Below are 13,172 nucleotides of genomic sequence, written 5' to 3' on the forward strand. Positions count from 1 at the left end.
AACAGGAGGAAAGGAAGCTGGATGGGGTAGGTGCTGCATCAAAAGCACAGAGGTGGAAAGACAGACTGAGGATGCACAGTGGCATAGCAGTCTGAATAACAGAGAGCTAGGGGGAGACCCCAGGCAGAAGTGATTAAAGATGACATTTTTTTCTGGACACCTGTTACATGATTTTATATGAGTTAATGGATGTGATCTTCCCTGGCCTCTGAGATAAATGTTCTAATTCTCAGAGACAGCTGAGCCCTGATGAGCCAGATCCTGGTCTCTGCATTTCTAGGCCTAAATTCAGCTCCACCACTCACTGTCTGGGGACTTTGCCCATTTGCAAAATCGGGGTTATAAGAGTGCCTGCTCCTCCAGTGGCAGCCAGAGGTGAAGGTACCATAGGTCCCTGTACACATGACCTGGCATGCCAAACATATTATCTAGGGAGCAACTTACTGCCCCATTTTACAGATGGGGAGGGTAAGGCACAGAGAAGTAAGATCATCGAGACCAGCAGCCTGGACTGTGCACCTCTGTCTTGAGTGACAGAGGCACAGGCGGCCAGGTCTGCACTTCCAGCCATTCTTTCCTGAGGGAAGACACTTGGTGCTCTTTTGTGCAGAAAGCTGCACTGCACACGCAATTACATCCACATGAACTTGTTTGCTTCGTTCATCCTGAGAGCGCTGGCCGTCTTGGTGAAAGACATCATCTTCTACAACTCTTACTCCAAGAGGCCTGACAATGAGAGCGGATGGATGTCCTATGTGTCCGAGGTAATCCCCTCCCACCTGATGGGGCAGACCTGTGGGGAGGGGGGTGTGGATTAACGAGGGAGACAGATAAAAGGTCTTAAAGCCTCTCCGACAGAGAGGCAGCGTATGACTTAAAACCAACCTCCCCGGAGTGGGTCGGGTCAACGGATCTAGAGGCTGATGGGCTCGCCATAGTGACCTGCAAGCAAAAGACTAGATCAGTCCTTTGTTGAGACAGACTGACGGTGTAACCCAGGCTGATCCTCCCGCTTCTGCCTCCTGAGTGCTGGCATTACAGGTGGGTGCCACCATGCCCCTGTCCTAGTGGGTTTTAGGTTACGGGGGAAGGGGAGATGGCTTAGTGGGTAAAGGACTTGCTGTGCAAGTCAGAGAACTGGAACAAGCTGGCTAGCTAGGCTAGCCCGATCAGCAAGCTCTAGGTCCAAGTGAGAGACTCTGCTCCAATACATGAAGTGTAGCACAATCAAAGAAGATTGCTAGTGTCAACCTCTCACCTCTACACACACACACACACACACACACACACACACACACACACACACACACGACCCCTTACATACACATGAATCCACACATTTGAAAATGCACACACACATATGCACATGCACACCACATACACACATGTTGTAGAGTCATAGATTGACCATGAGTCTTTCTTACTACATTGATTTATTTGTGGGTACAGGAGAGCATACGGGGTCAAAGTAGAGGAGACTTAGAAGGAGTTGATTTTTATCTCCCACCATGTGGGTCCCAGGGTTCGAACTCAGGTGGTCAGGATTAGTGGCAAGCACCGTTACCTGCTGAGCCAGCTCACTGGGCCCTTACTCCGTGGATCTCATATTCAAAATTTCCATTTTTTTCTAGTGTCTATACATTTCATGCAGCCTTTCAAGTTTCTTGGCATAAAATTGCTCATGACCTTCTCTGTCGCTTTTCTTCAAGTCTGTGGGGGTCTGTAATTGTGTTTTCATTTTCAGTTTTGATTATTCATATCTTTGCTGCTTTACTGTCACACCTGGATACTTGTAGCTAGACGTTTCTCAATTCTTTTTGGATTTTTCCAAGAACAAACTCTCGGCATTATTGAGCCTTTTAGTTTATATTCTCATTTGCATTCATTTCTACTTTCATTATTTCCTTCCGTGGAATTTCTTTGGGTTGAATCTGCCATTATTTTTTTCTAACTTTTCTCACAAGAGCTTGTGGTAACTGATCTTCAATCTTCTCTTTTCAGATAATTCCACTTAAGGGCAGAAGTTTCATTCTAGGCTTGATATTAGTTGCATAAATACAAAATTTGTCACACCATATATTTTTTAACATTAAGTTCAAGAAGCATTCCTTATTTGTTAAGAACTCCATGTGATGATTTTTAGTTGTGTGAAGATTTTTTTTAGTTATTGCAGTTCCTAGTCTAGTTGAACTGAGGTTAGAGAACTGGCCCTTCCATCCTTTCATTTGGGCTGTTACTAATGGTAAACTCTCTCTGATTTTGTGTCCTTTCTCCCCCCCTCCTTCCCTCCCTCTTTCCCCCTCCCCCTCCCTTCCCCCTCCTTCCTTCCCTCTCTCCCTCCCTCCCTCCTTTTTTTCTTTCTCCATTTAATTTTGTATGCATGTGTGTGTGTGTACACCATGTACACGAAGAAGCTCCAGAAAGCCAGAAAATGGCATCAGGTCCATTGGGACTGGAGTTACACAGACTGCTGTGAGCCACCACATGGGTGCTGGAAACCAAACCCAGGTCCTCTGTAAGAGCCATAAGTGCTCTTAACCACTGAGCCATCTCTCCAGACCTTGCTTTTTTTTTTTTTTTAGTCTACATGTGATGCTTACTTTGCATAAATGAAGTCCTAGGTTCCCTAGGAACCACATAAACAAGGATCTGTGGCTCACACCTGTAATCCCAGCATTTAGGAAGTAGAAGGCAGGAGGATCAAAAGTTCAGGGTCATCCTTGACTACATAACAAGTTCAAACCTGACCTGGGATATATAAGGCCCAGTCTCAAAACAAAAACAAAAGGAAAAAGAAAGCCTAGAATGTCAAGGAAGAGACTGATCTTTAAAAGTTCCCTGAAGCCTTCTTGCCAGCCTCTTTGAGGTAGTCAGCAAGGGCTCAGGAAAGAGGGGAGGACAGGTCTGGGCATGTGTGTACTTGGGCAGGTCATGCTCATCTAGGTGTTGGGAATGCCAGGACTCACCCAGGTTCTGTCCCTGCAGATATCCGCCTCCTGCCGCTCCGTCCAGGTCCTCTTGCACTACTTTGTGGGGGCCAATCACTTGTGGCTGCTGGTGGAAGGACTTTACCTCCATGCTCTGCTGGAGCCCACCATGCTTCCTGAAAGGCGGCTGTGGCCCAGATACCTGGTGGTGGGCTGGGGTGAGTGACGTGACTCCCATCTTCTCTCCCAGGGACCCATCGGAACACGTCCATGCATGTGCATACACACATACATACACGCACAAGCACAGGTTCTGTATGCCCAATGCACACATGCAAAAATGGAAAGATCTTTGGCACCACCAGATGACATCCTTCTTGCCCTCTTTCCAACTGCATTAGACTGCTCACAATGCCATAACAAAATACCTGTGCGGCTTGAGCAGCAGACACTAGTTTCTCCTGCTTTAGGAAGCTGGGAGTACAGTTATTTGCGTTCTGGTGAGGCCCCTCTTCCTGGTGTGCACAAAACTGCCCTCACGTGTGTCCTCACGTGGTGGAGAGAGAGAGAAAACGAGACCTCCAATCTCTTTTCATAAGGACACTAATCCCATTGTGAGGACCCCAACTCATAACACCGTCTAAACCTAGTTTCCCCACATTCCCCATTATTAAATACCACCACAGTGGTGACAGATCTTCAACAAAGGAATTTTGGGATGACACAATCCATCAGTCTGTGACAATAAGGCTTTTGGGAAAACTATCAGCAGCATCATCATCTTAAAAGTATGAACAGGGGGGCTGGAGAGATGGCTCAGAGGTTAAGAGCACTGACTGCTCTTCCAGAGGTCCTGAGTTCAACTCCCAGCAACCACATGGTGGCTCACAACCATCTGTAATGAGATCTGGTGCCCTCTTCTGGTCATACATGCTGTATACAAAATAAATAAATAAATCTTAAAAAAAAAAAAAAAGTATGAACAGGGTATTCTGATCTGGAACTCTGGTTTCCATAAGCCCTTGGTCAATTAGATGTTATAGGATTCAGAGGAAGTAAATGGACCCTGATATTCCTGATGAAAAATTTGACTGAAGCCCATGGATTTATTCTAAACCTTTTCTCCCCAGGGCCCAGCTTCTCTGACAGTAGAGCCATGATTAGTCTTGGGCTACCCTAAGCCTCATGAGTTCTCAGAGTCTGTGGTTCTATATTTGGTTTTTAACACTTGGGACGTGTTGTGCTGGGCCCCATCAGGCTGGTGGGGAGCAGGCGGTACTAGACAAGCAGCTCTCAACTCCCTTCTCTGTCTTCTACACAGCCTTCCCAATGCTGTTTGTCATTCCCTGGGGTTTCGCCCGTGCACACCTGGAGAACATAGGGTAGGTAATCCACCTGGACAAGCAATCCCCAGAGATGCCCAAATATAGGAAATGATGTCCTATTTCCAAAGAGACTGCAATTTCTCCCATGTTGTCCTTCTAGAGTGTAACAGGAGTGTAGACAAGTAGTCAAAGATCTTGTAGAAGCCTATAAGTTACACATGTAAATTATCAAGGATGCTGTATGGACCAGCTATGGTGCTGGGTGTGTAGAGACAGAAGCAGAGGAGATGCTATAGCTTTGTTCGTGTGAGAGAAAACAGCATCCTGGATGCACATTGATGGAAGAACCACTGTGCACAATGTGGCACAGCTATATTGTGAAATACAATTCAAAGACTAAAACACACCAAGAAACACAAGTTAGGTCTGAATCTCCCAACTTGTAGGAACTGAATCTCAGCAAGTGTTTTAAGCCGATTCCTAAAAAATATCGTGAGATCTATTTTTCCCTCCAAATAACCATCATCCAGCCTTCATATTTACATATGGATATCCACATATATTTCTAAGTATGTAAGTGATACTCGAAATAAGGAAAACCAACTATTGGGTAAAGTAATAAGGGTATATAACCCAGGGTTTTTGTTTGCATGCACATGGAGGAAAATGTGAAAGGGTCTATGCAGTACACTCCTAATGCTGAAGAGCAATTTCATGGTAGGAAGTCAATAGTTCTCTTTTGCCCTCATCTCTCCTTCTAGGAGATGGGCTGGTAGACAGTTGATCTTGAAGGCAGGCAAGCATCCTTCTTTCATAGGGCATGAAGCTTGGACATTCATCCTCATCTCATGTCTCTCCTACTCCTGATCTTGTCCGTAGGTGCTGGGCAACAAATGGAAATAAGAAAATCTGGTGGATCATCCGAGGACCCATGCTGCTTTGCGTGACAGTAAGGACCATCCCATCCATCCATTTCTTCTCTGGGCTCCACAACTTCAGGAGCATCACTCTAACCCTCACCTCCCTCATAACTCCTCAAATCTCTGGTCCATGCATATGAAATGTGAGCAGTTTCTGCTGGGTGAGAAATTAGAAACTTCTTCTAGTTCAGGACCTAAATTTGGGGTAACACTGTAAGCCTCCATCTCTCTGGATCTTTAAATGGGGACTTGAAGTCAGCTCTTCCATCCGGGACTGAAGGGCTGTGACAGGGAAAAGGACTGTCTGTGGTCTTGTGAGACTCCAGAAACCATGGAACTCTCACTGTGTGTCTTTTGATTGTTTGCTTGAGACAGGATCTTGCTACATAGAGGAGACAGATCTCCAACTCATGGTAGCCCTCTTGCCTCGGTCTGCCCATCGTTGGGATTACAGATATGTGCCACCATGCCCTGCTCAGCTTTTATCTTAATGCCCATTAGCAAGTGGGAGAAGGAAACCAAAGGAACTATTTTCAGAGGAGAAACATGTACAATCAGTGTTAATACAAAATAATCATGGCTAATAGAATAGATATTACTCTATTAATAATAGACACCTGGAGAAGGACGGAATTAGTTTTGTCGTGGTGCAGAATACTTTCGGGGGAAAGAGATGACTGGCCTAGATGGACATAGATAGCCATTTCAAATGTGCTTCTTAAGCCTTTCTGTAGATGTAACTGTCTTGTTAAATAAGAAACACAGAGCCAATTGCAAAGTTAAAAAGCCCAAGAGGTCAGAGCAAAAGCTAAGCACTAAAAACCTTACCCTTCACTGCCGCTGCTGTCCTCCTCCACAAGAGACCTACATCCTGTGTGTTTGTCCTTTTTTATTGACTTTCTATTCTGCCCTCTCATTGGTTGTAAACTCAACCACATGACCTCCTCGTCACTGCCCATCTATACAGACCTCCAAGTCTTCTATGGTTGGTATTGAGATTAAAGGTGTGTGTCTCCATGCTGCTGTATCCTTGAACACACAGAGATCTGCCTAGCTCTGCCTCCCAAGTGCTGGGATTAAAGGCGTGCACCACCACCACCCAGCTTCTGCTATGGCTTGCTATTAGCTCTGACCCCCAGGCAACTTTATTTATTAACATACAAATAAAATCACATTTCAGTACAAATAAAATATCACCATACTTTTCCACTTGTGACCTCTTTTTTCCAAAGCTTTTTGGGATCCCAACTGTATGGACATATACAATATGGCTACAACCCAAACATCTGCAGACAGTGAATTAAAAAGAAATCTGCTTTAAAAGAATTCCTTGGCATACACATGATTTGACCATTTGACAAAAGCAAGTGAGATCAACCTGCTCATTTATTTTCACATAAAGAATTAAATCTTGGCTCAATATTTGATACTGCATTTTCAATGCTTTTCAGAGTTGCTAGACATTTTGATTTTTATAATTGTTAATATTGAGAATGTCGCCTTATATAAATATGTAGTTCAAAATGGCAGAAGTATGTTTAGGGCCATTTTAGAAATTGTTGAAAATTCTTCCCAACACCAAGCTGAAATTCATGTAGCAATTTTAAAAACAAATCTGAAATTAGCAACTCAAACAGCAATTTTTGGAAAGGTTTATTTTTTTAAGATTTTAATTAGTGTGTGTGTGTGTGTGTGTATGTGTGTGTGTGTGTGTGTGTAAGTGTAAGTGTAAGTGTAAGTATCCTTGGAGCTAGAGGAGGGTATCAGAGGCCCTGGAGCTGGAGTTACAGGCAGTTGAGCCACCTGACGTGGGTGGGTGCTGGGAATTGAACCTGGGTCCTCTGGAAGAGCAGCAAACACTTTTAACTGCTGAGTCATCTCTCCATCCTCTCAAACAGCATTTTTTTTTTTTTAAAAAAAAATCAAACATTCTAACTATTCAATCCAAAGACAAATGGACTGAATACTTACAATGCTATAGAATGATGGTAGAGAAATGTGAAGTCTTTCTCTTTTCTTTAATTAAATTGTTATGTTTCTTTAAGAGAAGAAAGCTTTGTACATAGAGTGAAAAACACAGTTCGTAAAACACAAGTCTTGAACCTAAGCTGAGGTGTCTCAGGTAGCGTTCACTGGCATGTGCAGTGAAAGTGTGCATGTTATGTCTTCAGAGCCAATGTTGAATCAAGTTCCACTGTGTAACACGGGCAAATGCTGCCAGAAACACATTGGACGCATGCATTTAATTTTGAACTAAGTTTTTGGTTGCTGTGTGTTTTGAAACCTTTTGCTAGGGATAATGCTTGTGACTTTCTCTATTCAGTGGTGTGACCCACAGTTTAGGAACTGGGATTTAGACAATGATGTGTGAGGATGAATTTTGTTAAAGAAGCTGGAGGAGGTGCATGGGGTTAACAACAGAGGACTGACAGTTCCACTGAGGACTGGGTAGAAGATCTTCCTGCCCAAGGCTGAGTGACCACTAGATATCTAGCACTGAGCTCCATGTCATTGCCAAGGGGCAGCTGGGTGCTCTATTTTAGCTCTTTTATGTAGATAGGGTCTTGAAAGTAAAAACAAAACAAAACAAAAAAAAGTTTTGTAGAAGATTATTAGTGTTTGTCAACAACTCAAGGAAATTCCTTGCTTGAACCTAGCTGTAACCTAGAGGGAAAAATGTGAATACAAATGGTAGGAACACTAAGGATATGGGGGCCCCCTAATTGCAAGTGGTATACCTACTATTGGCTATCTCCCCTCTGTCATTGGACACTTGGCTGGGAGAGAATGTTCAAGTAGAAGTTGACCACACATGTCTTACTTACAGGACCCTGAGTCCTCACCTCTCCAATCATTCAGTTTTCTACTGTTCTGTTCTCTCTGGTCACACTGCCCCATGGGGGTCCCAGCACCCACCTCCTTGCCCAGGCACCAGGACCACTGCCTGATAACATTTACTGAGTACCTCCAACCAATGCCAACTCTTAAGTGCTTTGAGTATATGAACTCAATTAATCTTCTCAATGAGCCTGCAAAGTTGAAATGCTATTTTGTTTATGTTTTGGTAAGGACACTGAAAAGCTGAGGAGTTATTTGCCTCAATAAATTCATAGACTAAGTTAAGTTGGATGACTGAGTAACAATTCTACTTACTGCTTCTCAAAACACATTTCATCCAGGCTTGTGCCCATGATACTTATGGCTCTTTCAGACATTAGCTCATAATCTCAGACACCCTGGATCCCAGCTGCTTTGCCCAACATCTTATCTACTGAAGAGTTGAAGTAGGATTCTCCCTACTTGCCTTGTCCCATTGTCTGCCACTAAAACCCTCTTCCAGTCCTACAAGGAAAAGTGGAGTGATACTGTCGCTTTTGTGCATCCTTTGTCCACTCCTGTTCTAACCCTCCGCTTCCTTCACCAACAAGCCTCACAATGCACCACAATCCGGCTCTTGGTCTCCTCACTGCACCACAGCACTGTTAGGGAGCTCCTTGTGGCTAAATCCTGTCTGGCTTTGTTTACCTTCATGGCATCCCCGCTTCTGCTTTTCACGGTGAAAGTAAAGCAGATCATAGGTGTATTTTCTATCGCTGTGATACAATACAAGAGTCCATCATGGCAGGGATACAGCAATGGGCAGGGAAAGCCTGGCAGCAGGAAAATGAAGCTATCTGACCACATTTTCATCCCTGCTGGGAAAGCAGAGAGAAACAATGGGAAGGCGGGTGAACCCTCAAGGCTTGGCCCTAGTTACGTACTTCCTGTAGCAAGGCTCCACATCCTAAAAATTCCATAACTTTCCCAAACAGTGCCATCATCCGGGGACAAAGTGTGAAGGGTGGGCATTTCTCACTCAAACCACTGCAATAGGCATATGCTGGAGGCTTCAGTGCTGTGGCAAGTGAATGTGTTTGGATGAAAGGAAGGAGACCTTTCCCTGTGCTCTCTCAGCCATTCCTTACCTTCTACAGAGCACATGCATTTCAGCAGGATCCCTGGGGAAGGTATGTTTTGGCCTGAAGGAGGAGCCTTAGAAGTATAATCATTTTCGTCCATGTAGCAGGCCAAAAGAGCCAGGACTTGGCAGGTAGAAGAGATTGCTAGTATGTAAAGTCTGCCCCAGAGCACCTGCCGTGTTAGAAATTACCACTGCTAACCTGCAGGCCCACATCTGTATACAGATGCTAGGGTGCCGAACACATGTTACCAAGAAGGTAACATCTGCAAAAGCAACTGTAGTTTCTAAGCCCTGGAAGAGAGTTTTATATGTTTGAGGTTCCAAGTATTCCCTGTCTATTCACAAATTCCTAGGGGGAGTGTTCCTTATCTGGTCACAAATTCCTAGGGGAGTTAGCTTCATTCTTGAAAACGTTCCTCATTTATCACCTTCTCTGATGGTGCACAAATGAAGAACCCACCATGCAAATGTGGCTGCCGACTCTAGACCTCTGGAAACCTGGAGGAGCCCAGGCTCCATGGTAACCGGGGATGACGATCCACTAGGGTTGTGGGGAGGTGCTTCCTTCCTGTGGCTACAGGTTGATGCTCCTTTTCTCTTGTCTGGTCTCTGGGAGACACAAGGAGGAGCAGATCCACAGGTCCTTCATTTCCTAGGAGACGGTCCAGCTGCAGTCCATTGCCTCAAAGATCCAGCTTCCTCATTAAGCTTACTTTGTCAGAAAAGGGCCAGTGTTCTACAGGTTACTAAGGCAAGCACACAGTGTTTTCTCATTGTGATGAAAAGCAGATGCCCCATTAAAAGGGACAAAATTACTTGGTTATGTTTCATTTGAATTTTTAAAATTTTCTGGTGCTAAATATCCTTTGGCTAGGATCTGCCTTCGTTCCTGTTGGTTTATGTTTTAGAATCTCTAGCTTTTTAGCACTGAGCATTGAGTCCAGGGGAGCACATAAAAGATATATATATAATTTTGTAGCATGTGTTTCAGTCTGTAGGGTTTTTCCTTCTGTATATGGATATTTTTTAGTGTGCTAGATCAACGGTTGTGGAGATTTTAGTCCGTGACTTGTCACCTGATTGCCCTTTCTGTCAGCTCTTCTCCCATGCACAGGAGTCTTACTGAACCTTTTCTATCTTAGAAAACATCTGCCCCCAAAACCTGCCCTCCAATGGCTTCCTGCTCGGCTGAGGTCTGGACAGGAACATCCGTCTGCCTTAGGCATCTCTTAGGTTTGAAGCTTTCAGATACACCCTTCTTCCAGCATCACCAAAGCTCTTCCTCCACATGTGGTCCCTCTCAGGGTGAGTGGCACTACCACACAGTAGAGGGCTACCGTGAACTGTCAGGTCATCTTTGGTCTCACATCCAACCAGTAACGAAGGTCATTTAATGCACACTTTGTAGTTTCAAAGGCTCCGTTATCACTGAAACTCCAGGCCTGAGTTCGCCTGTCCATCATCTTCCCCAGGAACTTGGAAACTGCCTCACAGCTGCTCTCCTTCCTCAAGACTTACCCTCATTTAATCATTCCCCCTCACTGCTGTTAAACATTGTCTTCCTGAAAAATAAATGTTCTGATCTGATCAAGTCATATGCTTGTTAAAAATGTATCCCTGGTTCTCCACCTTCATAAGAAAACCCAGGGCCTTCAGCATGACCGTGAAAAAGCTTCACTGGTCAGCCCTGCCTCTCCAGTCTCCTCACAAACTTGGCCCTCAGTATCCATGTTCACACTTAGCCTACACTCAACCACTTGATTTTCTCCAGTCCAGCAGACCCATGATCTCTCCTGAGTCAAAATATCAGCCAGAAATGAGGCCATATGAAGGCTTGACAGGGCCTGGAGGATCATCTCCCAAGGCTCACACATGTGGCTGTGGAGCACTGCGGGCTATTGGCTGGGAGACTTGGTTCTCCCTTGTGGGACTCTTCCCACAGTGTGGTGGTTGGCTTCCCCTAGACTGAGCAATCCAGACAGAGGTGAAGGGAGAGGAAAAGAGGGAAAGGGAGGGAGAGGGAGGGAGAGGGAGGGGAAGGGAGGGAGAGGGGGGAGAGAGAGAGAGAGAGAGAGAGAGAGAGAGAGAGAGAGAGAGAGAGAGAATATGAGCACACACAGGGTGAGAGTCAGGAATGGAGACCAGGGTTTCCTTTTTAAAAGAACTAGAAGGAATTTCAGACATATTTTATAGTTTCTGTCAAAGCTGGCAGTGAAGGTCTAGATTTGCTTGGTCTAGTTACAGGAAATACCCCAGAGTGGAAGACATACACTCTCCAGTGAGTCCCACTGCAGACCTCGAGTTAGACACCAAGGAGGCCATAGTTCTTGTAAGTGTTACGACTCTGAAGGGAAAGGTATGCTGGCCGTCAAGAGCCAAGGAATACCACAAGGTCACACCACACAACAAACCCCGTGCAAGAGATTTATTGGGAAAAACAAGAGGATGGTTGCCTCTGCTGGGAGAGAAGCAGCGGGGATCTGAGCAGGAGACAGGCTTATACAGGGTTTCTTGGGGGAGGAGTTTTCCAGGGTGGGGTGTAGCAGGAATCTTAAATGGTCTTATTAATAAGATCAAACCTGGAGCCAGGTATTGTGGTGAATGTTGGAAGATCAGAGAAGCAGAACAAGCCACAGCTACTTCACCTTGCCAGTTCCTCAGCTGATCCTGTTTTCTCAGACTGGAAGCCGCTGAGTCCTCATTCAGAATGGGTCTCAGCTGAACTGTAGCTCAAAAGCCTAAAAGCTTAACCAGCCAAATGCTTCTAGTTCCTGGTCTTCACGCCTTATATACCTTTCTGCTATCTGCCATCACTCCCTGGGATTAAAGGCTCACTTCTTGGGATTAAAGGCATGTGTCACCATGCCTGGCTGTTTCCAGTGTGGCCTTGAACTCACAGAGATCCAGAGGGATTTCTGCCTCTGGAGTGCTAGGATTAAAGGTGTGAGTGCCACCATTTTCTAGCCTCTGTATCTAGTGGTTGTTCTGTTCTTTGACCCCAGGTAAGTTTATTAGGGTAAACAATATTTTGGGGAAAACAATACCACCACAGTGGGGACTAAGGAGATTTCAAGTCCTGAGCTAGAGCAGGCTCAGGGATTGGTGGGTTTTCAAACTCAGGGTTTGGTGGGTTTTCATGCTCAGGGATTGGTGGGGTTTGGTAGGTTTTCAAGCCCAGAGGTGGGCTCTGACCTTTTACCCTACAGTTCTCGACTGAGAAGAGTGAGCACACAGTTCCGTTGAAGGGAAGGCAACATTGTTAGCTCTGGTCACAATCAGCTGCTCAGTCACTGCCTAGGTACGCACGCTTCAGCATCATGCTCATCCCCTCTCTGCTGTGCTTCCTCACGGTTTTATGGGGACAAAAATAAATAACTGTGACAACTTCAGAGAGTTGTGTGGAAGGTTCTTAGGCCAAAGATTGGGTGGTAAGTAGTCAATAAGTATTGATTAATAATGATGCGTGTTTGTCTTTCTCAGAGTGCTGAGTGGAGGCCCTCCCTGAGACAGCATGAACTAAATCACACTCCAAGTTCCCTCCCAGACTTTCAGTTCTAAGAGTCTTTGGGACAATGGGGACTAGCGTAGACACGTCCTGTGCCACCAGCTAACTGCCAACTTGTCCCTGGTTCACATGGACGAGGAGCTGATGGGCACACCCAGGATGACCCTGAGATCCACAGCGTGTGACATCCACCCCTTACTTACCTGTATTTTTTTGTTGTTGTTGTTTTCAAGGTCAATTTCTTCATCTTCCTCAAAATTCTCAAGCTTCTCATTTCCAAGCTCAAAGCCCATCAGATGTGCTTCAGAGACTATAAATACAGGTGAGTGACCCCAGGCCAGTGCTTGGCAATCCAAGGTTATCTTGACTTGTTGGTGTTGCTCATGTGATGGGAAGGGCACAACAGTGTGTTCCATACTGTTATCATTCCAGTGACCAAATACTGGGCAGGAAGCAGCTTACCAGAGGAAACACATATTTTGGCTCACGGTGTGAGGGAGTGTAGTCCGCCAGGGCTGGGAAGGCCTGGTGGTG

General features: G+C 45.2%; 1 protein-coding gene across 1 annotated transcript in view; it reads left to right on the plus strand.

The window, feature by feature from the left end:
* Positions 1-13,172, plus strand: part of Glp2r (glucagon like peptide 2 receptor) — a 54,729-nt gene that overhangs the window by 22,054 nt on the left and 19,503 nt on the right. The window contains exons 4-8 of the mRNA XM_052758219.1: positions 611-764; positions 2,986-3,145; positions 4,249-4,309; positions 5,132-5,201; positions 12,872-12,960. Of these exons, the coding sequence (XP_052614179.1) occupies positions 611-764; positions 2,986-3,145; positions 4,249-4,309; positions 5,132-5,201; positions 12,872-12,960 (534 nt within the window). The remainder of the gene's footprint in view (positions 1-610; positions 765-2,985; positions 3,146-4,248; positions 4,310-5,131; positions 5,202-12,871; positions 12,961-13,172) is intronic.

This window comes from Peromyscus californicus, unplaced genomic scaffold (assembly GCF_007827085.1).
Source record: "Peromyscus californicus insignis strain IS unplaced genomic scaffold, ASM782708v3 Scaffold_3__1_contigs__length_106647218, whole genome shotgun sequence".
Classification (NCBI taxonomy): Eukaryota; Metazoa; Chordata; class Mammalia; order Rodentia; family Cricetidae; genus Peromyscus; species Peromyscus californicus.